The sequence below is a fragment of the Cervus elaphus genome, chromosome 22 (assembly GCF_910594005.1).
Source record: "Cervus elaphus chromosome 22, mCerEla1.1, whole genome shotgun sequence".
Classification (NCBI taxonomy): Eukaryota; Metazoa; Chordata; class Mammalia; order Artiodactyla; family Cervidae; genus Cervus; species Cervus elaphus.
In genome coordinates this window covers 222,608-249,315 of record NC_057836.1, presented here as the reverse complement: position 1 = coordinate 249,315, position 26,708 = coordinate 222,608, and the positions used below count along the sequence as shown (strand labels likewise).

Here is a 26,708-nt window from a genome sequence, read left to right as displayed (position 1 = left end):
AGCAAATGTGAAAGCAGTTCTTTTGCCCATTTCTGTTCCCCTCTAACCTGCAAAGCACTTAATTAACCTGTTTATTCTTTTCCTAGATAAAGAGAAGTAAGAATAAAGAATTAAGTAGTTAAAGAATGACTAACTCTACCTCCAAAAACTCCGTGAGCAATCCTGCAGGTAGATCAGGTGGGCAAGACAAGAGCTGAAGGCAGAGTCAGTCAGCCCGCACTCAGTACTGTGGAGCCCAGCCTCCTGCCTCAGTGACTCACTGAGATTATTTCCCCTTCAGGAAAGACTATCCTTTCCCTTTAAAGGCTGTCATGGCCAAGTAGAATCTTGGGATTTGGTCTTGGGACATGAGTCCACTCTGCAGATCTTCTCCGCAATTGCTGGTTTTTCTTTAAAACACCTTGTCTGCTGACACTGGCTTCTTGATTATTGTCTTTTGAACATTGAATGGCCGAACCTGAGTTTGGTAACAAATGTAATCATTTGGTTATTTTTATTCCCAGGCGGCACAGATTTCTTACTAGTCTGGCTGCTGTCATATTAAGAAATAATGTCCCATGTATGCAATATAGTAGATATTCTTTTGGAGAATCAATATTGTGAAGACTTTCAAATATACTTTTGTTGGTAGTCAGAGCATAACACAAGAAATATGAAGTTTTGGAAATATGACTATCTTTCGCAAACCTTAGTCGGTTACTGGCTCAATGTTATGGCTATGGTTTCCAGTTAATATAACATCTCAGCAACAACAACAGCTGTACTCACTCCATTTTTATTGAAAACTGAAGTTCCACACAGAAAACCAGAAGACTCTTAAAGTTAAAAAATGATTTCTTTCCCATTTTCTAGCTCATTTATCCTACTTCTAATCCATTTAAAATCTGGTAATGTTTTTTCATAATAAATTTTTTAAAAAGTGCAATTGAATTCAAAATTTTGGAGGTGACTGTGGTGGCTAATATATAATTATTCACATCAGAGATTCTTGATTGATTTTTCCTCCAGCAACCAAATATTCACCCTTTCCCCCAAAGAAAGTTGCTAACTCATTTCCTGTGAAAACTTTCCATTGACCATCCTCCCGACGTTCTGCCTCTGCCAGCTGGTCTGCATCAGAAGCTGTGGATAGCATATCTGAGCATTTTTTTTCTCTGCCAGTCTCAGAGAAATTTCCAGCACAGATCCTCCTTCTTCCTATTTGGGCATTAAGTGGTAGAAAATTTAGAATCAGGATCTTTTGTTCTGGTCATGGAACTGAAGACTTTAAACCAAACACTTGCAAAGTCAACTGCAAATAGTCATGTCTGACGGATGAAATGATATATGTGAAAATTTCAAGGTGGTCTTTGAGTTTGATTCCCTGTGAAAAATCATCGTTTTTCAGATCTCCCATTTGTCTCTTCTAAATGTCTTGTAGAGGGTCTCTCTCTAGTAAGCTGGCATCCACCAAGTTATCATTCCAAGAACCATTCCAGGGCTCCAAACAATCCCCTACACATTTTGGACTTTCTTTATCACGAGGTGGAGAAGGAAATGGCAACCCACTCCAGTATTCTTGCCTGGAAAAATCCATGGATGAAGGAGCCTGGCAGGCTACAATCCATGGGGTCCAAAGAGTCGGACACAGTGAGCACTCACACATTATCACGAGATGTGATCTAAACACCAGTTTCCCAATACCCTTTGTCTATTGTCTTCCTTGCAGTTGTGAAAGGCAGTAATCATCACACCTCCAACTGCTTTGAGCTCCTGGACTGCATAAGGTATATAAGAGGTGTAGGAAGTTATTTTGAAAAAAGGTACACAGGAACATCTTTAGCAAGCAAGTCTGCAGCAGTGGGCTTAGGAAGTCTCTGACTGCTGCAACTGCTAGTTACTTGACTCCAACAGTCAAAGAAAAAGTTTCTCAGCATCTCTCAAGGTATTTGTGCATCCTCTGTGTTGATTGTTTTACTGTAAGGTCATTTTCTTGAGATCTCTTCAATAAAATTAGAGATACAAGGGAATATTTCATGGAAAGCTGGGCTCAATAAAGGACACAAATGGTATGGATCCAATAGAAGCAAAAGATATTAAGAAGAGGTGGCAAGAATACACAGAAGAACTATGCAAAAAAGATCTTCACGACCCAGATAATCATGATGGTGTGATCACTCACCTAGAGCCAGACATCCTGGAATGAGAAGTCAAGTGGGGGCCTTAGGAAGCATCACTACGAACAAAGCTAGTGGAGGTGATGGAATTCCTGTTGAGCTATTTCAAATCCTAAAAGATGATGCTGTGAAAATGCTGCACTCAGTATACCAGCAAATTTGGAAAACTCAGCAGTGACCACAGGACTGGAAAAGGTCAGTTTTCATTCTAATCCCAAAGAAAGACAATGCCAAAGAATGTTCAAACTACTACACAATTGCACTCATCTCACCGCTAGTAAAGTAATGCTCAAAATTCTCCAAGCCAGGGTTCAACAATACATGAACTGTGAACTTCCAGATGTTTGAACTTGGTTTAGAAAAGGCAGAGGAATGAGAGAGCAAATTGCCAACATCCGCTGGATCATCAAAAAAGCAAGAGGGTTCCAGAAAAACATCGACTTCTGCTTTATTGACTATGCCAAAGCCTCTGACTGTGTGGATCACAACAAACTATGGAAAATTCTTAAAGAGATGGGAATACCTGACCTGTCTCCTGAGAAACCTGTATGCAGGTCAAGAAGCAACAGTTAGAACTGGACATGGAACAACAGACTGGTTCCAAATAGGAAAAGGAGTATGTCAAGGCTGTATATTGTCACCCTGCTTATTTAACTTATATGCAGAGTACATCATGAGAAATGCTGGACTGGATGAAGCACAAGCTGGAATCAAGATTGCCGGGAGAAATATCAGTAGCCTCAGACATGCAGATGACACCACCCTTATGGCAGAAAGCAAAGAACTAAAGAGCCTCTTGATGAAAGTGAAAGAGGAGAGTGAAAAAGTTGGCTTAAAGCTCAACATTCAGTAAACTAAGACCATGGCATCTGGTCCCATCACTTCATGGCAAATAGATGGGGAAACAGTGGAAACAGTGACAGACTTAATTTTTCTGCGCTCCAAAATCACTGCAGATGGTGACTGCAGCCATGAAATTAAAAGATGCTTGCTCCTTGGAAGAAAAGTTATGACCAACCTAGACAGCATATTAAAAATCAGAGACATTACTTTGCCAACAAAGGTCTGTCTAGTCAAGGCTATAGTTTTTTTCAGTAGTCATGTATCGATGCGAGAGGTGGACCATAAAGAAAGCTAAGTGCTGAAGAATTGATGCTTTTGAACTGTGGTGTTGGAGAAGACTCTTGAGAGTCCCTTGGACATCAAGGAGATTTCTTAAAGGAAATCAGTCCTGAATATTTACTGAAGGACTGATGCTGAAGCTGAAACTCCAATGCTTTGGCCACCTGATGCGAAGAACTGACTCTTTGGAAAAGACCCTGATGCTGGGAAAGATTGAAGGCAGGAGGAGAAGGGGATGACAGAGGATGAGATGGTGGGATGGCATCACCGTCTCGAGGGACATGAGTTTGAGTAAACTCTGGGAGTAGGTGATGGACAGGGAGGCCTGGCATGCTGCAGTCCATGTTGTCGCAAAGAGTCGGACACGAGTAAGCGACTGAACTGAACTTATTGGAGAAACCATAACTTTGACTGCATGGACCTTTGTAGGCAAAGCAATGTCTCTGCTTTTTAATACACTGTCTACGTTTGTCATAACTTTTCTTCCCAGCAGCAAGAGTCTTTTATTTTCATGGCTGCAGTCACCATCTGCAGTGATTTTGGAGCCCAAGAAAATAAAGTCTTTCACTGTTTCCATTTTTTCCCCATCTGTTTGCCTTGAAGTGGTGGGACCAGATGCCATGATCTTTGCTTTTTGAATGTTGAGGTTTAAGCCAGCTTTTTCACTGTCCACTTTCACCTTCATCAAGAGGCTCTTTAATTCCTCTTTGCTTTCTGCCATAAAGTAACGTCATCTGCATATCTGAGGTTATTGATATTTCTCCTGGCAATCTTGATTCCAGTTTGTGCTTCATCCAGCCTGCCATTTCGCATGATGTACTCTGCCTAGAAGTTAAATAAGCAGGGTGATGATATACAGCCTTGACATACTGCTTTCCCAATTTGGAACCAATCTATTGTTTCATGTCCAGTTCTAACTGTTGCTTCTTGACCTGCATACAGGTTTCTTAGGAGGCAGGTAAGATGGTCTGGTATTCCCATCTCTTTAAGAATTTTCCACAGTTTGTTGTGATCTACACAGTCAAAGGCTTTAGTGTAGTCAGTGAAGCAGAAGCAGATGTTTTTCTGATATTCTCTAGCTTTCTCTATGGTCCAGTTGATCAAATTGGCAATTTGATCTCTGATTCGTCTGCCTTTTCCAAATCCAGCCTGTACATCTGCGAGTTCCCTGTTCGCATACTGCTGAAGCCTGGCTTGAAGGATTTTGAACATTACTTTTTTAGCATTACCAGTGCTTAGGGGAGGGCAGAATGGGGAACGATTGCTTAATGGTTAGGGTTTCTATTTGGGATCACAAAAAATTCTGGAATTGACAGTGGTGAAGGTTACATATGAATGTTCCTAATGTCACTGAATTGCACACTTAGAAATGAGTTAAAATGGTTAATTTTGTTATATACATTTTAACATTTAAAAAGTGAAAAAAAATTATAGTACAAAAAAATCAGCTAAATCCAAAAGAATGCAGGAATGGAGAAAAGCAGGGGCAGAAAAGTACAAGACCGGCTTGTTACTGGCACTGCTGGCTTGGTTTCGTGGCCAAGCTCCACACAATGTGTCCCCGGGTTAGTCTGGAATGTGGGACAGGGCCCCAGCACTGAGCAGGAGGTGTTCTGAGGTGCTTGTCATATTTCTGCCATGGTTAAGTAGAGTGGGACTTTGGTTGCAGCCCCAGGTAGCTAGGCATCTCCACAGTTAACCTTCCTAAACAAGCAGCATTCTTATGTATCTACTGACATTTGTCAGTATTGGACCAGTGTTGGAAGTCGAGATGTCCATTAGACAGTGGTGAGCATAGGTTGGAACTCATATTACAAGAATATAAAATGCCCATGGAAACTGATTTCAGGCATACCTGATAGTCTATCAAGGTAGACTTCTATGGGGAAATCCTCAATATGTTCATCTTTGGCTGTCTCAGACAGGAAAAAACCTTTGGCTCTTTATTTATTTATTTATTTTTTTCCTTTGGCTCTTTAGATTCACTTATTTCAGCAATTCAAGGTTATACTGAGTAAGCTAAGAAATGCCGAGATTTACCAGACTAGATGTGAAACAATGAAGACAATTTCTTCTAGGCTTCTGAAAGCAAAATAATGAATGACCACCAGTGAGAGATAATTTTATGTTTTCAGTCACTGTTTCCTAGTATTTTACTGCTCATAACTATGAATCTCACCTGGTTATATTTAATTTTATTTTCACCTTAGTTATATTTTTTTAAATCAAACATTTTCCTAAATCTGTGAATTAAACAGTATAATGTAGTTACCACATCATGCTTCAACTGTCAAGTTAAATTCATCATGAGCTATTATTAAAAAGACTTTATCTTTAAAAATAAAAAATTTTAGTGTATTATATTAAAATCTCTTTCAAAATTTTCTAAAATATATCACTAGAAAGGTCATTTTTAAAGTGCCTTATATGGAAATAAAATAAATATAAGTATAGTTGTAAAGGCAAGTCACTAATTTGAGATGAGACCTACCATTCTCACGGTAAAACCAAGAATGTATGTCCTTGCATAGACTGTGCTGCTAAACAGAGAAGGCTCATAAAAGAAAAAACATTAGGTCATATGGTTTATTTTTGGTTTTTTAGATCTATACTGTCTTCCACAGTGGCTGCACCAATTTTACATTCCCACCTACGTGTATAAGAGTTCCTTTTTCTCCACATTCTCACCAACATTTGTTATTTGTGTTCTTTTTGATGATAGTCATTCTGATTTGTGTGAGGTGATTTCTCACTCTGGTTGTGATTTGCATTTCCCGCATTAGTGATGTTGAACATCTTTTTACATGCCTGATGGCAGTTTTTAAATGTGCGTTTTGTCCTTGGAAAAATGTCTATTGCGTTCTTCTGCCCACTTTTCAATTGCTTTTTTTTGGTAAATGTATTTTTTAAATGTTTTAAATTATGAAACACATTTACAGGAGACTTGGAACATACAGAACAAAGTTACACACAATTCCATAGTATATTAAAATTATTTTTAAAGTAGATAATTATTTGGAGTTTCAATATCAAACTCTCAAAATTTAACAGAATGCATGGACAGAAAAGTAGAAGGATACAATAGACCTGAAAAGCACTATGAACCAATTCAACATAATTAAGATTTATAGGTCCAGTGGTAAGACTCCTTGCTTTCAATGCAGGGTGCCTGGGTTCAATCCTTGGTCAGGGAACTAGATCCCACATGCCGCAATTAAAAGTTCGCATGCTGCAACTAAAGATCCCACATGTTGTATCTAAGACCTGATGCACCCAGACAGATAAATTTTCAGGCTTCCCAGGTGGTGCTAGTGGTAAAGAGTCCATCTACCAATGCAGGAGTTTGATCCCTGGGTCAGGAAGATCCCTTGGAGGAGGGCATGGCAACCCTCTCCAATATTCTTGCCTGGAGAATCCCACGGGCAGAGGAGCCTGCCGGACTACAGGCCATAGGGTTGCAAAGAGTTGGACATGACTGAAGCGACTTAGCATGCATGCATACAACAGCAGGATACAAACTCTATTCAAGTTCCCAAAGACTATAAACCAGGAGACGCTGGAACGTACAGGGACATAAAGTCGGGCGCAAAAATTTCATGGTCTAAAGGTATTGAAATCATATAAAGTCTGTTCTATTATCATGGTGCAATTATGTTATAAATTAATGTCAAAAGATATTTGAAAACAACCCACATATTTTCAAGTGCAAGGTGACATTTACCAAGAGAGATCTTTGACTCAGCCATTGAAAGTCTCAATAAAGTTAAAAGACTAAAAAAACACAGAGAGTGACTGCAGAGAAGAAAGAAGTTAAATGAGAAATAAATACCAAAATGACCCCATGTATTTGGAAATTAAATGTCCACTGTTAAATGATGGGTGTATCTAAGATGCCATAACAAGGAAAATTAGAAAATATTTGTAACAGAATAAAAATGAAAAAAGCATTTATCAGAACTTGTTGCATGCAGCTGAGGCTACTCAATGCAACTAAATACAATACGGAATCTTGAATAAGATATGAAAACAAATAATGGACACTGGCATAAAATTTTGTGAAATTTGGACAAAATAAGTACTTTTAACCCATTAGACTGAGCCATCCTAGCATCTTTGACTGGTCTATATGAATGCACTAGGGCTTCTGTCCTTTTGCTATAAAACTGAGACAAATGACTAGATAGAATTGCAGCAAACTGGAGGGTTATGCTTGGAATGATTGGACTTGAAATAGGCTAGACCCCTGCACATGAGTATGTATAGGCTAATACATACTTAAGTAGGTATCAACAAATCGCTACAGTATATTTTCGAAAACAAAGATGAAACGTTTTTCTAACTACCTGATCCTTCCAGAATTTGGATTCTCCAGTTGGCTCTCCTGTGGACTTGATGGTTTATTTCGACCGGATGACAACTAGCTATACTAATCATTGTTTTGATCTGTATCATTTATTTTGCCCATTTTATAAGATTGTCTCTTGCATTATCCATTGTGTAATCAGTCCTCTATGTATATGAGATGTCATCTCTATACGGATATAGAGATTCTAGGGTTGTTTAGTGCTTCCCTGATAACTCAGGTGGTAAAGAGTCCTCCTGCAAGGCAGGAGACTCCGGTTGTTAACCTCAGCCGCCTACCAGGGGCCAACGATTGGCCCCCGCGCCGCGCCGCGCCGCGCCCCAGGCCCCGCCCCACGACTCAGGCCCCGCCCCGCGCCTCAGGCCCACTTCCCCAGACTCCAGACTCCCGCTTTCCAGCAACTTCCCGGGATCTTAAGCCGCCTGGATCCTGGCTCAGTCCCCAGGCGAAGCCCACGCAGACTCTGGCAGTTGGAAACCCCAGGCCGGCCTGATCCGGATGCTCGTTCACCGGCGGTACCCCGGCCCGGCATCGCACGAGCCAGCCTCCCGAGGTCCTTCAGGCCTTCGGCCGGGCAGCCCTCCTGAGGTCCTTGAGCGGTTGCGTAGCAGCTGCGGGGACGCGGGCAGAGCTGGACGCCGACTGAGGGGCGGTGGGCCTTGGGCTGACTGTCGGGGTCCGACACTGGAGGGAATCCGGGACTGGCGGGTTCCGAGGGCGGCTGGGGACCCTGAGGGCGACTGGGGGCCCTGAGGGCGGCTGGCCATGGGCGGACCGACCTGCGGCGCCGCTAGTCTCCAGTCCTCGCTCGGTAACAGCCGAGATGACGAAACCGCGCGAGTGGCGGCCTCGCCTGTGGGAAGCGCCCCTTCAAGGCTGTCCTCGGGCCCTCAGCTGGACGGAGGGCCCGGTGGGGGGAAAGAACGAGACAGTGGTTCTGGCAACGGTGGGAGGAGGGAGGTGAAGGCAGCCCATTCTGGCAAAGAGGTTGAGGTGCTCGAAAACTACTTGAGTGAAAGAGAGCTTATCCAGTGGGTCGCGAGACTATCGACAAGCCTTGAAGGTCTTCGAGAATAGATTTGGCTCCAGCTGCAGGGTGGAGGTGGAAGGGGCAGCCCCTTATTATGCTTAGCAAGCATCTGCCACTTCCCGGTCACTGCTCTTGAGGCTGAGGGTGCCTCGGTGAATAAGGCTGATTCCCTTCCTGAGCAGAAGCAATAGCATTGCGGCCAGGGAAACTCAGGGGTCCTGTTGGTATTTTCCACCCTTGTGTGCATCTCTGTCATAGCTCTTGCAACAGCAGAGTTTTCCTTCGTGTCTTGTGTCCTGGTGCAAGATCTGCCCGTACTTAAGGCTCAGTAAGTGCGGGCTCTGCTGCTGCATTGTTGCATCGTTGAGCTCAGTGTGTGGACTGTGGCACATTCTCAGTAATGTTTGTGAAGTTATTAATATATTTGAGCGTGATGACGTGAGGATAGTGGAATAGATCTAAAGATTATGTTATACTTCGATGCTGGCATTGGGTGTCTGGTGATGTCTTGTACAGACAAGGGATGTGAAGAGTGAGTTTGGAGTGGGCGGGGCTTAGGTTTCACAGGTCATTTTTGCCTGTGTGCAGTAGTTTGCTAGTCAAAACCTGGTAGGCAATTGCATACTTGAAGGCTGCGCGGTCTCTGTGGAGATGCAGATTTGGCATCATCAGCATTTAGGAGATCCTTGAAACTAGTAGAGGTTGAAAGTACCCTAGAGAAGAGGGCCTAGAGAAGAGGGCCTGGGAATGTCAGGTTTGGGAAAGGAAAAAACAGCTACTGATTTCAGTAGGATGGAAAATGAGGTGGAGGTGAGAAGCATGAGGTAGAGGATTGGGAAGAGACATCTTTGGTTGTGTGGTCTATCATTCAGCGGTGAGAATTCAGGCCCACACAATGTCTCAAATTGATTATGTGGTATAAGCACTGATTTTTGCCCCTGCTTTACAAGTGAGCAAATGTTTGCACATAAACTTGTAAAACTTCAACATGGTTTTAGAATAGTCTCTCCAGATGGGAGTGGGAGTTGTGGTCCTGAGCATAGCTGTAGTAAAGAGGTGACGCAGGGTAAACCACTCTAAGAAGATCTTGTTGGGGACAAGATTACAACGCTGTGGTTCAGCAAGTGCTAGCCAGGTTGGTAGTGAATAGAATAGGATATCAGTGTTTCCTGGGGCTCCTCTCTCATCAGGTCAGTCTCCCCTGTCCAGGAAGAGGAAGGGAGTTTGGTTGAGGGCACTTCTCATCTCTTTACCAACAGCCTCTTCTTGATCTTTGCAGTGACAAGATCCCCCCTCCCCTGAGCTGATGCCGTTTCTATAGCCAGAAGCCAATGGCTAGGGACAAAGCCAAACCCTGTGAGCTGGACCAGGAGAAATACGATGCTGATGACAATGTGAAAATCATCTGCCTGGGAGACAGTGCTGTGGGCAAGTCCAAGTATGTTGGAGGATTAGGGGAGCAAAGCCAGGCCCAGAACAGATCTGGGGTCTTAGAGAAACCCTCCAGAGGCACAGAGGAGCATGGCTTCTGTGGGTGTGGTGAGGGAGCCCAGGTGTGGGGGAACAAGGGAGCCTCCCATCAGCAGCTGTGTGTGTCTGGGGAGGAGGGTCAGAGAGGGCTGAGTCAGGACTGAGAGAGGTGAGCTTTACATGTGAGTCCTGGCAGAGACTGCTGGAGCAGTTCTGGTGAGGTGAAAGCTGTGTTTTCCTGTGTGTGGTGTGTGGGCTGGGATTTCAAGGTGCAGACAGTGGGAACGGGGAAAGGAAGGTGTGAAAAGTGACTAGCACAACCAGCAGCATGTTGAAGAAAGGTGGTGAGGAAACTTTCTTCAAAGAACTCACTGAGAAGAGTGGATAGAAATGATGACTGACTGTAATCAGCATAAAGATTGGCTCGATCATAACTGCAGTGCCTCTGTGCACAGGTGGGACTCCCCTGAGACTCTAAGGGAGGCTCTGCAGTGCAGCAGCCTATCTCCACAAGGTGTGAGCCTGTTTGTCAGTTTCTGGGGCTGTGGGGCACTCATCCATTTCTGCCCCTGACCAGATACCTTGTTTAGTCTTATATCCCAGGAGCCCCAGTTCCACCTTCTTTTCCACTTTTATCTTTTATTAACATATCCTTGGAATCAGGGAGCTGTGAATAATTCCCTAGGGGCTTTGCTGGTTGGCACAGTGGTAACTTAACTTTTCTCAACCTCAACTCTGTTTATTTTAAAAGATGCCCTGGGAAAAGCAAAGCAGAAACTTGTAGCAGGAGTCCTAAACTTAAGCCTCATCTCAGTGCCCAGACTTTAGGTGGGAGCAGGGCTGTCACTGTAAAATGCCTAGGAAGGAACTCAAACTAACGATTTTCTCATCACAGGGCTCTGGCTGGAACTCTCAGTGCTGTGTTGAATAGAAGTGGCAAAAGCAGGCATCCTCTTATTTCTCACCTTGAGGGGAAGCTTTTAGTCTTTCACAACTGAGTATGGTGCTAACTCTGGGGTTTTCATCAGTTCAGTTCAGTTCAATCACTCAGTCATGTCCGACTTTTTGTGACTCCCACGGACTGCAGCATGCCAGGCTTTCCTGTCCATCGCTAACTCCTGGAGCTTGCTCAAACTCATGGCCATTGAGTCGGTGATGCCATCCAACCTTCTCATCCTTTGTTGTCCCCTTCTCCTCCTGCCTTCAGTCTTTCCCAGCATCAGGGTCTTTTCCAGTGAGTCAGTTCTTTGCATCAGGTGGCCAAAGTATTGGAGTTTCAGCTTCAGCATCTGTCCTTCTAATGAATATCCAGGACTGATTTCCTTTAGGATGGACTGGTTTGATCTTCCTGCAGTCCAAGGGACTCTCAAGAGTCTTCTCCAACACCATAGTTCAAAAGCACCAATTCTTCGGCATTCAGCTTTCTTTATGGTCCAACTAGCTTTGACCAGATGGACCTTTGTCAGCAAAGTAATGTTTCTCTGTTTTTTAACATGCTGTCTAGGTTTGTCATAGCTTTTCTTCCAAGGAGCAAGCATCTTAATGTCATGGCTGCAGTCACCATCTGCAGTGGTTTTGGAGCCCAAGAAAATAAAGTCTCTCATTGTTTCCCCATCTATTTGCCATGAAGTGATAGGACCAAATGCCATGATCTTAGTTTTCTGAATGTTGAGCTTTAAGCCAACATTTTCACTCTTTTCTTTCATTTTCATCAAGAGGCTCTTTAGTTCTTCGCTTTCTGCCATAAGGGTGTGTCATCTGCGGATCTGAAGTTATTGATATTTCTTCAAGCAGTCTTGGTTTCAGCTTGTGCTTCATCCAGCCCAGCATTTCGCATGATGTACTCTGCAAAGAAGTTAGACGATCACGGTGACAATATACAGCCTTGACGTACTCCTTTCCCAATTTGGAACCAGTCCATTGTTCCATGTCTGGTTCTAACTGTTGCTATTTGACCTGCATACAGATTTCTCAGGGGACAGGTGAGGTGGTCTGGTATTCTTATCTCTAAGAATTTTCCACAGTTTGTTGTGATCCACAGAGTCAACAGCTTTGGCATAGTCAATAAAGCAGAAGTAGATATTTTTCTGGAACTCTCTTGCTTTTTCAGTGATCCAACGGATGCTGGCAATTTGTCCCTCTGCCTTTTCTAAATCCAACTTGAACATCTGGAAGTTCACGGTTCACATACTGTTGAAGGCTGGCTTGGAGAATTTTGAGCATTACTTTGCTGGCATGTGAGATGAGTGCAATTGTGCAGTAGTGTGAACATTCTTTGGCATTGCCTTTCTTTGGGATTGAAATGAGAACTGACCTTTTCCAGTCCTGTGGCCACTGCTGAGTTTTCCAAACTGCTGAGTTGGCATATTGAGTGCAGCACTTTCATGGCATCATCTTTTAGGATTTGAAATAGCTCAACAGGAATTCCATCACCTCCACTAGCTTTGTTCGTAGTGATGCTTCCTAAGGCCCACTTGACTTTACATTCCAGGATGTCTGGCTCTAGGTGAGTGATCACACCATCGTGGTTATCTGGGTCATGAAGATCTTTTTTGTGTAGTTTTTCTGTGTGTTTTTGCCACCTCTTCTTAATATCGTCTGTTAGGTCCATACCAATTCTGTACTTTATTGTTCCATCTTTGCATGAAATGTTCCCTTGGTATCTCTAATTTTCTTGAAGCGATCTCTAGTCTTTCCCATTGTCTTGGTTTCCTCTATTTCTTTGCATTGATCACTGAGGAAGGCTTTCTTATCTCTCCTTGCTGTTCTTTGGAACTCTCTATTCAAATGAGCATATCTTTCCTTTTCTCCCTTGGCCTTTAGTTTCTCTTCTTTTCTCAGCTATTTATAAGGCTTCGTCAGACAACCATTTGCCTTTTTGCATTTCTTTTTCTTGGGGATGGTCTTGATCACTGCCTTCTGTACATTGTCACTAACCCCTGTCCATAGTTCTTCAGGCACTCTGTCTATCAGATCTAATCCCTTGAATCTATTTGTTACTTATGCTGTATAATTGTAAGGGATTTCATTTAGGTCATACCTGAATGGTCTAGTGGTTTTCCCTACTTTCTTCAATTTAAGTCTAAATTTGACAATAAGGAGGTCATGATCTGAGCCACAGTCAGCTACTGTATAGAGCTTCTCCATATTTGGCTGCAAAGAATATAGTCAATCTGATTTCGATATTGACCATCTGGTGATGTCCATGTGTAGAGTCTTCTCTTGTGTTTTTGGAAGAGGGTGTTTGCTATGACCAGTGCGTTTTCTTGGCAAAACTCTGTTAGCCTTTGCCCTGCTTCATTTTATACTCCAAGGTCAAACTTGCCTGTTACTGCAGGTGTCTCTTGACTTCCTACTTTTGCATTCCAGTTCCCTATGATGAAAAGGACTTCTTTTTTTGGTGTTAGTTCTAGAAGGACTTGTAGGTCTTCACAGAGCCATTCAACTTCAGCTTTTTCGGCGTTAGTGGTTGGGGCATAGACTTGGATTACTGTGATGATGGTTTGCCTTGGAAACGAACAGAGATCTTTCTGTCGGTTTTGAGATTGCAGTCAAGTACTGCATTTTGGGCTCTTTTGTTGACTATGAGGGCTATGCGATTTCTTCTCAGGGATTTTGCCCACAGTAGTAGATATAATGGTCATCTGAATTAAATTCGCCCATTCCAGTCCATTTTAATCCACTGATTCCTAATGTCAATGTTCACTCTTGCCATCTCCTGTTTGACCACTTCCAGTTTACCTTGATTCATGGACCTGACATTCCAGGTTCCTAGGCAGTATTGTTCTTTACAGCATTGGGGTTTTCATATGTGGCCTTTATCCTAGAGGTGATTGCCTTCTCTTCTTATAGAGTGTTTTTGTCATGAGATGGTGTTTGGTTTTTGTCAGTTGCTTTGTTTGCATTTATTGAGATGAATATGTGGAATTTTTCCTTCATTCTATTTATATATGTTTGATTAATTTTCTTAAGTTGTACCACCTTTATATTCTGAGAATAAATCTCCCTTGGTGATGATGTATAGTCCCTTTAATATGATTTGGTTTGCTAGTGGGTTTTTTTTTTTTTTTTTGGCGCTGTTCTGGGTCTTAGTTGCTGTGCATGGGCTTTCTCTAGTGCAGCGAGCAGGGGCTACTCTCTAGTTGAGGTATACGGGCTTCTGCTTGCGGTGGCTTCTCTTGTTATGTAGCATGGGGTCTAGAATGCAGGCTCATTGTGGTGCACAGGCTTAGTTGTCCCACAGCATGTGGAATCTTCCCGGACCAGGGATCAAACCTGTGTTCTCTGCATGGGCAGGTGGATTCTGAACCACTGGACCACCAGGGAAGTCTGCTAGTGGATTTTGGGGGGATTTTTACAACTAAAGTCATGAGGAATATTGGCCTGTAGTTTTCTTTTCTGATAGTGTCATCTGGTCTTGGAATCAGGGTACCACTGGCCTGTGGTAGAAATAATAGAAAGAATTATAAAGTGCTCCCCCCTCAGTTTTTGGGAAGAGTTTGAGAAGAACTGGTATTTGTTTATGAAATGGTTGGTAGAATTCACTAGGGAAGTAATTCAGTCCCGGACCTTTAGTTACAGGGAGTGTTTCAATGCTGATGTAATCTCCTTACTTGGTATAGGTCTACTCAGATTTTCTATTTCATTTTGAATCTGGTAGTTCATGTGTTTCTAGGAATTTGTGCACTTCCTCTAGGTTATCCAGCTTATTGGTGTGCAGTAGTTCATGGTGTTCACTGGTAATTGTTTTGTTTCTATAAGACTGATGTTACTCTCCCAGCTTTCAGTTCTGATTTTGATCATTTGTGTCCTCTCTCTTTTCTTAGTCTAGCTAAAGGTTTGTTGACGTTGTTGATCTCTTCAAAGAACTAATTTCTGGTTACACTGATACTCTCTGTTGTCTTTCTATTCCATATTCTGCTAATCTCCACTCTAATCTGTATTGTTTCTTTCCTTCTGCTACCTTTGAGTTTAGTTTGGTCTTTCATATCTACTACTTTAAAATGTACAGTTACGTTGTTTATTTAATTTGCACTGTTTTGTGAATTTTCTGGTTTTCCTTTTGTTATTCTAGTTGCATTCCATTTTATTTGTGAAGATACTTTGTATAATCTCAGTCTTTTAAATCTTATTGACTTTTTTTTGTAGCCTAAGCTGAGTTCACTTGAGAAGAATATGTATTCTACTGTTGTTAGATAGAGTATTCTGTATATGTTTGTTAGGTCTGTTTGGTTTATAGTGTAGTTCAAGTCCTCTGTTTCATTGTTCTATTCATTACTGAAAGTGGGATGTTGAAGTCTTCATGTATTACTGTGCAACTGTTTATTTCTTCCTTTAGTTGTGTCAATGTTGACTTCATATATTTTCGAACAACTTCATATGTTTTGGAACAACTCTTTTGTTCTTCACATATATGTTTTAACTTTTCTATTTTCTTGACAGATTGAACTTTTCATCGATATATAATGTCCTTCATTTCTTGTAACATCTGTCACTTAAAAGTTTGTTTTCTCTGGTTGTAGTATAGCCATCCTAGTTCTCTCTTGAATACTGTTTGCATGGAATATCTTTTATCATCCTTTTGTTTTTCAGCCTCTTTTTGACCTTGTATCTAAAGCAAGTGTCTTACAGTTAGCACATACTTGGTACATATTTTTTAAATATACTCTGCCAGTCTCTCACTTTTAATTGGAGAGTTTTATCTATTCCCATTTACAACAACAGTAATTAAAGTTATTACTGATAAAGAAGAATTTACTTCTGCCATTTAACTATTTGTTTTATATGTCTCCTGTTTTATTTCTCAGTTACTCCATTACATTTTTTTTTAAGTTGATTTTTGGTAGTATACTGTTTTGAGTCTCTTCCTTTCATGTATAATTTTAAAAATTTTTTATTAATAGTTACCTTGAAGATTATAATTAATATCTAAAATTTATAACAGCGTATTTGAATATCAATTTAATTATAATAGTATACAAACACTCTGTCCCTTCCCTTTATATTGTTTTGTCACATATTGCATCTTTATACATTAATTGTTCATTAACATAGATTTATAGCCATAATTTTATGTGTTTTGAATCACATAGGAGAAAAAAGAGGAGTTATAAACTGAAAGTATGAGAGTACTATTTTTATATTTGCCTATGTAACTACCTTTACTGAAGATCTTTATTTCTTTATATGGCTTCAAATTACTGTTTAGCCCTTTCATTTCAACCTGGAGGACTCATTGCACTGTTTCTTCTAGGACAGATCTGCTTATGAGCCACATCAGCTTATGTTTATCTGGGAGTTGTCCCAATTTTGCCTTCATTCTGGAAGGATAGTTTGCTGTGCATAGAATTCTTTGTTGTCAGTTTTTTTCCCCTCAGCTTCAAATATATTTCCACTGCCTTCTGATCTCAGTGGCATCTGATGAGAAATCGGCTGTTTATTTTACTGAGGATTTTGTCTTTCAGTTCCTGCAATTTGCCTGTAATGTGGAACAGTGTGAGTTTATCCTGCCTGAGGTTGTTCAGCTTCTCAGGTGTGTATATTCATGTCCTGCATCAGGTTTGGGAAGTTTTTAGCCGTTATTACTTCAAATAACCTCTCTGCCCCCTCCTGTCTTCTATCTATGATGCCTGTGTCAGGATGATTAATGCTGTCTCGTGGATCCTTAGGCACTGGTCATTTTCACTTGCTTTTCTTTCTGCTTCTCAGACTGGATGATTTCGGTTGCCTTAACTTCAAGTTTGCTGAAGATAAACTGTTTTTTGCCTTCTCAAGTGGTGTTGAAACCCTCTAGTGAGTTTTTCACCTAAATTATTGTACTTTTCAGCTCCAGAATATCTGTTTCTTTACATATTTCCTGTCTCTTTATTAATACTCTCATTCTGTTTATGTGTTGCTTTCTAATTTCCTTTAGTTCTTTGGCCTTGGTTTCCCTTAGCTTTTTGAGCATATTTAAGATAATTGATCTAACATCTTTGACTAGTCAAGTATCTGGATTTCTTCAGGTATTATTTCTGTTGAGTTCTTTTTTATCGTGTGAATAGGCTATACCTTCCTGTTTTCTTTGTATGCTTTGTGATTTTCTGGTTTAGAATTAGACGTTCTGAGTGTTTTACTGCGGTGACTTTGTGTGTGTCAGTCAGTCAGTCGTGTCCACCTCTTTGCAATCCCGTGGACTGTAGCCCTCCAGGCTCTTCTGTCTATGGGATTCTCAGGCAAGAATATTGGAGTGGGTTGCCATTTCCTTCTGCAGTGGTGACTTTGGAACTCAGATATTCCCATTCCTTGGGTATGGCTGATTTCTGCCTGTTTAGGGCTGGAGTGTCTACTTGTAACTTTTCCATACTTTTTACAAAGTGCTTATTCCTCCTTGTGTGTGGTCATTGATATTTCTATTCCATCATCTGTGGTCAGACAGTGACCTGATAAAAATTTCTTTCAATATTTGGCTCCAAAATGGGAAAGAAAAAAAGGGATAGTCCTATCCTGTTAAATTTCCAGTAGTTGCAGGGGAAGCCTTTGAAGCCTGAGAGAGCTCAGATCTGGCTCCTTGGGGATCTACCAGCTGATCACAAATTGCAAGACAAACTTTCTGAGGACAGTGTCTCCACTGCCCTCCAGACATGGGGAACACCGCTCACTGTATGGCTTCGGTGGGCCTGTGGTGTGTGTAGCTGTTGCTGGTTTGTGTGTGGTGTTCTTCTGCACAAGGCCAACACTCTCCTTTCATCTAGCGCTCTCCTGGTTGTTGAGTCCAGTCAGGTTCCAGAGCTCTGAAATGGTTGATTCTGATCATTTTTCCCAGTTACCAGTTGAGGGAGTGACCCCTTGAACTTCCTACCCCACCATTTTGTGTAATGTCCTCAAGGTCCATTTTTTCCATACACAGGTATTCCGTTGTCTCCACACCATTTGTTGATAAAGCAGTCCTTTGTGTGTGTCCATGCACTCAGTTGTTCAGTCATGTCCGACTCTGCAGCTCCATGGACTGTAGCTCACCAGGCTCCTCTGTCCATGGAATTATCCAGACAGGAATACTGGAGTGGGTTGCCATTTCTTTCTTCAAAAACAATCCTTTGCCCCACTGAATTGCAGTAATGCTTTTGGTCTAAATCCATTGACCATACATGTGGCTATACATATTTTAAGAGTGTGTTTATTGTCTGTCTGTCTTCCCCACTAGAATGTAAGCTTCACAAAGACAGGAATTTTCATCTGTTTTGTTCAGTGTTATATCCTGGTGCCTAGCCTAGCATCTAGCATATGGCAAGCACTCAGTAATTTTTTTTTACTTTTTTGTACTAAACTATCTGTCCTGTTGAAGAACAGTTATGAAAATTATCATTTTTATGATATTAGATACAGTACTGCAGTGAATATTTTATGCCTATCATCTTGGGCACAAATTCTATTAAGAGCTGAGGTGAAACTGCCCAGTTTTAGCATTAGCTCAAATTTTGAGTTATCCCGTTTTCTCTCCAAAGTAGTATGGTAGATTCTCACTCCTACAGCACAGTATAGGAATTTCTGTTGCTTCACAAAGTCCCTAACTTTATGCCTATCATGTGACTTTTTCAATTTTGTTACTCTAACGGATGAGTGTGCTACTTCATTTTATTTAATTTGCATAAAATCATTATAAGATTGAACATCTTTTCATGTTTGTTAGCTGTTCATCTGAATTGCCTATTCATATTCTTAGAACCAGGTTGTATGTGTGTTCTTTTATGTATCAGAGCTGTTCATGATCTCTGTATACTGATTCTTTGTCAGTGATTGGCATTGCCCATGGCTTCTCCCAGTCTGTGAGGGGATTTTTCTGTTTGTTTGTTTGTTTTTTCTTTAACTTTTCATTTTGAAATAACAGATTTACAGGATGTTGCAAAGAGAATACAGAGAGGGCCTGTGTATCCCTCACCTCCTGTGTGTCCCCATTGGTTCTCTCTTAAATAACCAGAGTACAAGATCAAGTGCAGGAAATCAGCGTTTGTTCAATGCCTGTGTATAATTCTGTGTCACTTCATCATGTGTAGACCTGTGTAGCATCACTGGAGTCGAGATACACAGCTGTCCCCGCACAGCGGGGGCCGAGGTCGTGCTGCGCGTTTGTAGCCACGCCTATCCCACCTCGTCCTCTACCAGCCCAGCCCTGCCTCCGCTAACATCCTCCATGTGTGTAGTGGTGTCATCTTGGCAACACTGTATAAAAGGAGTTATATAACATGTGACCTTTTTCACTCAGCTAATACCCTTATGATTCATTTAAACTGTTGGGTAGATCAGTAATTTGTTCCTTTTCATTGCTGGGTGGTAGTTCCTGTAGTAGACTACCACAGTTTGTTTATTCCCTAAAAGGAGTAAACTGGGGTCCCTGCTCACAGGAAAGGCACCTGTGGGTGCTGGTCAGTGTTACAGCCAAAGGGTGTCAAGAACTTACCCCGAGTCATGAGGAGAGTGGATGGGTGGTCCCTGGGCATTGTCTTTGAAAGGAAGCTTGTAGCTGAGGAAGGAACTAGAGGGGTAGCCACAGCTGGCTTCCGAGTGTCCCACCCCTGGGTGGCTCAGCAGGGCGAGGAAGAAGCAGGAGTGCTCAGGGATGCGGCTGACCACCTTGCATGTTCTCCCTACAGACTCATGGAGAGGTTCCTCATGGATGGATTGTATCCTTCAAATTTGAAATGCTCCTTGTGGCCCTTTCCACTCCCATGCCAACTCAGCGCCCCTGCCCCTGCTTTGCTCTAGGGGTCCAGGGAGGGGCAGCTGAGCGCGCGCAGACGGTTCATTCATGCTGGTTTCTTACCAGCTGACCCACATGGCATGCTGCAGTATATTCTGAAGGTTACTCACATCTGGATTTGCCTTATATTAGGAAGGCAGTGGAATGGCTAACCGTACCTCGTCCAATGCCTGGACTGACACCTCACCTCCTCCTTAGTAGCTCTGGCAGTGGCTAAGTCACTTAACATCTCTGACCTCAGAGCTTGAACTCTCTACAATTTAAAAATTCTCTGGTTTGCATCAACTTTCTGAAGAAGGATCTGCCAGCCCCACCCTCCTTTCCTGAATTGTCGTTGCTACGCAGGTTTGGAATGAGACAACTGGGATGATTTGTAAAAATCTTCCCAGGTGAGTCCATTGAGAACTATGGGTCAGCAGAGCCCTGGGCCTCAGCCTGCCACGCAGAGTCTAACTTTCTTCACCTTCTCCTCAGTTCTTTGCACTCACCCACCTGTGTTGTCCCAACTCTGACAACTTGCAACTTCAGAAAGTCGTATTCCCCATGCTTTTTGTTATGGTTTCATACACAGACAAACTGCAGTTCATAAACAGCTTGTCAGCTAGCTGTCTTAAGAAGGAGGCTTGTTTTCCCTGGAACTGTTATGTTGCTTCTTATGACTGGGTTTGCTCTATGTCTGCAAGAGCCCCATCCATAAAGAGCTGGGGCAACCACAGTGGTATTTGCCGACTACGTGATGCTGCTTCGGACAGCTGCTCTGTAAAAGTCCATTCCACGTTTTCCCTTGTACTCAGGTGGCCAGGACATAATCCCAGCCTCTCCTGCCCCTCACTTTCCGTGGAGATTGTGCCTGTGATGTTTGAGGTTGAGGTTGGTCCTCTGTCTGCAACACTCATTCAATTTAAAATCTGAATAACTTTCTAAAGAAGGAGAGAGAGTCTCCATTCCGTCATACCAGCAACCACCCCCTAGCACCTTTTTTATGCTTCTTTTTATTCATTGTTTTCCTTAACCCAAATGCAGTCAGCCCCAGCAGCTGTCCACATACGCCCTGACCCTGTACAAGCACACGGCCGTGGTGGATGGCAAGACCGTCCTTGTGGGTGAGCAGCACAGCGCTGAGCTGCAGCGGCGCACGAGCGGGAGGAGAGGGGCTGGGGGGAGAGTCAGGCTCAGGTGAGGGGTGGTAGGTGCAACCCACAGCCGAGAAGCAAGGGTAGGTGGAAAGAAGCACGCAGGGCTCTATTCCAGTTCTCTTCAGTCAGGAAAATAACAGGTGTTGTCCAAATGTTGTCTTTCACAAAGGTTTGGCTTTAAGTGGGGTTACGGCCTTTTCCTTGGCCAGGCCACGCATCTGTCTCTGTGCCCAGCACTCATGGGAATTGGGTCTGGTTTTGACCTCGGAGGGTCCTGCATCTTATTGGGTGGGGGAGGCCGGGCGCTGAACCTCTCCCTCGTGGGGTCTCCTGCCTGCGTTCTCCTTCCTCCTGGCCCCCGTCTCCCTCGGCCGTCCTCCCCGCCGCTGCAGAGATGCTCAGTGTCCGGGCTCTCTGCCTCTCCGCCCCCGTCAGGCAGTCAGAGCTGTGTTCATGTTGCAGACTTTTGGGACACAGCAGGCCAAGAGCGGTTCCAGAGCATGCACGCCTCCTACTACCACAAGGCCCACGCCTGCATCATGGTATGAAACCAGCCGGGAGGCAGAGGCTCTGCGCAGGTCTGGCCTGAGGGGTGAAGGGATGGGGGCCTGAGCCCTCCTGACCAGGGCTGGGTGCCGGGGGAAGGATCAGGGCAGGCTTCAGACTGCAGAGGTTCTGCGTGAGAGCCTGCCCGGGCCAGCGTCTCATCTGGGGTGAGGGTGAAGGGGGTTTGTGGCGCCTCCATTCCTTCAGGAGGAGCAGGTTCAGGGCCCGTCAGCCGTCTCAGAGCCAAACACTGCCCCTCCCTAGTGGAGCCACGGACTGCATTTTCAGGTGCTCCTGTCCTGCCCTTGTGCTTAAGGTACAAAGTCTCATCAAACCTTCCAGAATTTAATGCTAGTACCTATACAGGGGGGCTTCCCTGGTGGCCCAGTGGTAGTGTAAGAGGTTCAGGTTTGATCCCTGGGTCGGAAAGGTTCCCTGGAGAAGGAAATGGCAACCTAATCCAGTCTTTTTGCTTGGGAAATCTCATGGACAGAGGTGCCTGTTGGGCTACAGTCCATGGGATCGCAAAGGAGTCAGACATGATTCGTGACTAAACAGCAACAAACTGTACATGGACGAAATGAAATGGAAGGGTGAGGGTGAGGCAGACAGGGCGGGCTGGCGCCCGCGGGCGTGGCCTCTGGCCTGTGACGCGCATCTGTCAGCCCCTGTGGCCCTCTTCTGTCCTGTCAGCCTGCCCACGAACCTGTGTCTGCCTGCGCCTCTCACCAGCCCCAGCCTGCTGTAGGGGCCTTGGCCACGTGGGGACCTGATCGCCCCGGAGGGAGGTCGTCTGCCCGCTACTTTGAAACAGCGAAGGCTGTGCTGCTCAGCCTAACCAGCTCCTCCTCAGCTCAAAACAAGAAAAGGAAGCTCAGGAAACTAGACCTGGGTAAAAGGTCTGATGGTGATCATGGCAGGAGTGAAGCAGATTCCAAAGGTTTCACTGCAAGCATATTTTAGAAGAAGTCTTTTTTGGGCATTCAATAAAACATGGTCATTTATTGAAGTTGGGCCTGGGGAATACCACACAAGAGCCTCTCAGTAGACCTGCTGCTGCCTCAGGCGGGTCAGCTGCTGACTGGAGCCCGCAGCTGTGCAGGGGGAGCCCCTGTCCTGGCCACAGCTGCTCCCACAAAGGGCTGCGTTGTCTTGAAGTAAGACTTGCCGTTGCAGCAGGGTACATGGCCATCCCTCTCAACCCACTGTTGTGCTGGGGCAGTTTGGACCTGCGAGTCTGTCCTGGGAGATGGCTTAGCGGCAAGCAGCTGACCTCTGGGGAGTTCCTCTGAGGAGCTGGAAGGATGCTTGTAGCGGCATCTTGAAGCATCTTAGGGCTTCTGGCCTGCTCGTCCTTAGAGCGAGTCAGTGTTCATGCGTCTTGCTGATATTTTAATAGGTAAGCAGTATAAATTATGAACAGTTCATAAAATGATAAGCTGCAAAATAATAGATAAAAGTTACTTTTTAAAAGTTTAAAATATAAAATTAAAAGTTTATAATTAAAGGTAAAACAACTGAAAGGGTATTCTACAAACATTTAAGATTATCATAAAGGAGTTTTAAAAAAATGGATAGGCAGTAATTAGACTAAGAAAAAAACCAAAAAACTTTAAATGTTCACAGATTTATCAATGGTACAATAAGTAAAATGATACTCTGGTTAAAACAGGTAAATTAGGTGAGAAGCTGAAGGTTCTGGAGGGATGCTCAGAAGTGTGGGTGAGGCTTGTGGTTAGAGGGGCCGCAGCTCAGAGTGGTTCGTGGTCTGAGTTCCCAAGCCTGTGTGTGCTTGCTTGTATGTGTGTCACCTGGGGGTGGGGGGGTGTGAAGAGACGTCGATGCACTTGGGCGGTCTTCTTTCCTCTGCTGATTCAGGTATTTGACGTGCAGAGGAAAATCACGTACAAGAACCTCAGCACCTGGTATACAGAGCTTCGGGAGTTCAGGCCAGAGATTCCGTGCATTGTGGTGGCCAATAAAATCGATGGTGAGGCCACCCCTACATCTGGGTGCCAGCAAATCATGGGGGAACCCACCATCACACGTGTCGTCCTCCTTTCGTGGGCCATCAAACCATCAGTGATCTGTTCCTCCCAAAATAGATCCTTTGGCAGCTTGCCATCACTCCCCTTCCAGTAATATCCACGTGAGCCAACCTTCCTCCTTGAGACACAGATCCCAGTTGAATGAGCTGTTTCTATGACTTGTCTGCTGATTGTCCCTGCTTGTCCCACTTCCTGGAATGGGGACCTCCAGTGACCTACCCTTCAAAACTCTCCTTTTTCCTTGGTAGACAGGCCAATGTCCTACCTTCTCTCTACAGCAGACATGAAGATGACCCAAAAAAGTTTCAATTTTGCCAGGAAGTTCTCCTTGCCTCTGTACTTTGTCTCAGCTGCTGATGGTACCAACGTTGTGAAGGTAATAGGAGACTGCAGAGATGGTCTAGTGAGGTGGGGAAGGCCTGACGTTTCTGGGGAAGTGGTGGAGGGAAGGGCTGGCTGCAGGGCTGTTGGTGAGGACAGCATTGCTGGGGACCCTGGTGAACAGGAAGGGGTCATTGTGAGTGCTGACGGTAGGGGAGGTGATGGTTTGGGCTTGGTGAAGAAAAGGCATATTGACCAGCGTGGGGTCAGGGGACGGGGAGGTGATGATTCTAGGGTGGAGTACTGTGTGGACACGTGATGCTGATGGGCCAGTGGTGCAGGGCAGGCAGAGGCCCAGCCACCGGTGCCCATAGCCCTGTTTTCCTTCCCACCACCCCAGCTCTTCAATGATGCAATTCGATTAGCTGTATCTTACAAACAGAACTCCCGGGACTTCATGGATGAGGTTTTGCAGGAGCTTGAGGTAGGTCTGGCATCGAGGTGGCATCTGGTAGGTGGCATTGAGAAAACGGGTTCTCTCCATAGGGGTGCAGAGCTAACCCAGTAGACCCGACTTGGCAGGCAGCACATTCTCGTGGGCACGGTCCCTAGAGGTGTCAGAGCCTCAGCTGGGCACATGCAAGGCCAGGCCTCATCTGCCGCCTTGTTCACAGAACATCGACTTGAAGCAGGAGGAGGAGGAGGAGATACCGGACAAAGAGCAGCCTGGCCGCATCCAGAGCCCGTCTCCCTCCTGACCACGGGAGGCCTCTCCACGGCCCACCTCCCTTGGCAGCCCTTCAACTCTCAGTGGAGGCACTCTCCCAGGCCGTCCCCTGCTACACCTACAAACCCAGCTGTCCCATTTGCACCCTCCAACCATGGCCCGGGAAACCTGATCCTTCAATACATGCCACTAACAGGTGTAAGGCCCATACCAGACCCTGAAGCCAAATTAGGGATGGACCCTCCAGGTCATATGGGACAGTAAAGAGAATCGGAATATTCTCTGTCTGTCTCATCAAGGATATTTAGGTGTCTCCCCCTGCCCCCTCCTCAAGAGCTGATGTCAGGGCCTATTCATTGCATTTCCACCAAGAGGATGATTTCTAATTCCTGACTTTTCTCCTCTTTAGGCTCCCAGCTAAACAAGTCATTTTAAGAATGATTTTGAGCAGAGAGCTGTTTGTTCCATAAGTTTTTCTAGAGCTCTTCTGGATATGGCCAGTACTTTGATGAACAGTGAGGCTAAGATCACAGGCCCAAGTTTGCTGTTAACATCAAGTGAAAGCAGGTTACCGGTCTGGCCACACAGTAACACAAACATCATTGTTGTGAGCATCAAGGGTCAATACAGCCACATCACAAGGCATGCATGATAAGAAATTGACTTGGAAGCTTTTAAAATCCACATTTCAACATAGGCTTTTAATTTTTCTGAGGACTAGTGTGGGCACTGAACCTCCTTGGGTGGCAAGGGCTGCTGAGAACTGTTGTGCTGCCTTTTCCATTTATCTCCAGGACTTGTCGCTCACTAGAATGCTTTTATGATCATCTTGTACATCGTTTTCATTAAAAATTTTTTTTACAGTAAAGATTGAATTACAGAAACATTGAGTCAATGTGCCTGCTTTGTGGGTATGGATTCTTTTTTTAAGCAAAAAGTCACAAAGGAATGAGTGGACCAACAGCCGCATTGATGGGGGAGACAGCTGTGTTTGTCAAGCAGGGGTGACCAGGTTCACTGTGTTTATTGACACAGAGATCATTTCAGTGGAATTTAGGGTTTTAAAAGAATGGGTATTTGTTTGGGGATCAAGAACAAACATTTTTAAATTATTGATGCTTACAATTTCAACTTAAGAAATGTAACCTGAATTCAGGAATGTGTTACCCTGGTGAGATGGGCTTTTAAAAACAAGGACAACAACAAAAAAAACCTTTATTATAAATGAATAATGTGTTTAGAAAATAATGGCTTCGTTGAGATATGATTCAAATACCATAAGATTCACCATGAGTATTGCGCTTACATAACCATTTTGAGTCAGTTCTCATAGAAGCAAAGCCTGAGAAGACGACAAATCTTGGTTAGATGAATTATTGGGGCAGTTCTCTGTCTCTGCTAGGGACCAGCTTCAGCCTGCGTCTCCCTGAGGGAACTCTGAGGGCAGACTGTTCCGCAGGGTTGATCCCACTTTGAGACCGGGGGGATTTTTGTGCCAGTTAGCACAGTGTGTGAAGAGGAACAGGTAGAAGGGATGAGGTGTGGTGTCTAGCTCAAAGTGGCTCCTGTTTTAGCAAGGGCAGGTCTCTGGGGAAAAGGCAGCTATGAGTTCAACACTCAAAGCAGGTAGGGGAAAAGTGTTCAGGTGGGGTGTCAACAACATCCATGGCCACATAGCCCCACATTGCTCAGATCCACCTGCCTCTTAAAGGTCATTTCATTATGACACACAGGAACACCACCCTTGAATCTTCTTTAATATGTTACTGAACTGAAACTTACATAACAAAGTTATCTGTTAAAGTACACAAGGCAGTGCCATTTAGAACAGTTACATTGTTGGGCGACCATCAGTTCAGTTCAGCTGCTCAGTCGTGTCCGACTCTTTGCGACCCCATGAATCGCAGCACACCAGGCCTCCCTGTCCATCACCAACTCCCAGAGTTTATTCAAACTCAAGTTCATTGAGTTGGTGATGCCACCCAGCCATCTCATCCTCTGTCATCCCCTTCTCTTCCTGCCCCCAATCCCTCCCAGCATCAGGGTCTTTTCC

The 26,708-nt window shown here is 44.0% G+C and overlaps 1 protein-coding gene and 1 pseudogene across 14 annotated transcripts; one reads left to right on the top strand and one right to left on the bottom strand.

The window, feature by feature from the left end:
* Positions 1 to 426: 426 nt before the first annotated feature.
* LOC122680655 lies at positions 427 to 9,024 on the bottom strand (annotated as a pseudogene).
* RABL2B (RAB, member of RAS oncogene family like 2B) lies at positions 7,999 to 25,535 on the top strand. 14 transcript variants are annotated; one of them, XM_043881690.1, is made up of 9 exons: positions 7,999 to 8,293; positions 9,951 to 10,109; positions 19,771 to 19,800; positions 20,901 to 20,980; positions 21,476 to 21,555; positions 23,453 to 23,549; positions 23,856 to 23,983; positions 24,329 to 24,412; positions 24,603 to 25,535. In XM_043881690.1, exons 2-9 carry the CDS (start codon positions 10,003 to 10,005, stop codon positions 24,684 to 24,686), a joined length of 690 nt encoding a protein of 229 aa, XP_043737625.1. In that variant the 5' UTR covers positions 7,999 to 8,293; positions 9,951 to 10,002; the 3' UTR covers positions 24,687 to 25,535. The 14 variants fall into 14 exon arrangements, with proteins under 14 accessions (XP_043737625.1, XP_043737623.1, XP_043737622.1 ...); XM_043881688.1 differs by having other exon boundaries at positions 8,000 to 8,194; positions 23,438 to 23,549; XM_043881687.1 differs by having other exon boundaries at positions 8,000 to 8,229; positions 23,438 to 23,549.
* Positions 25,536 to 26,708: the final 1,173 nt, after the last annotated feature.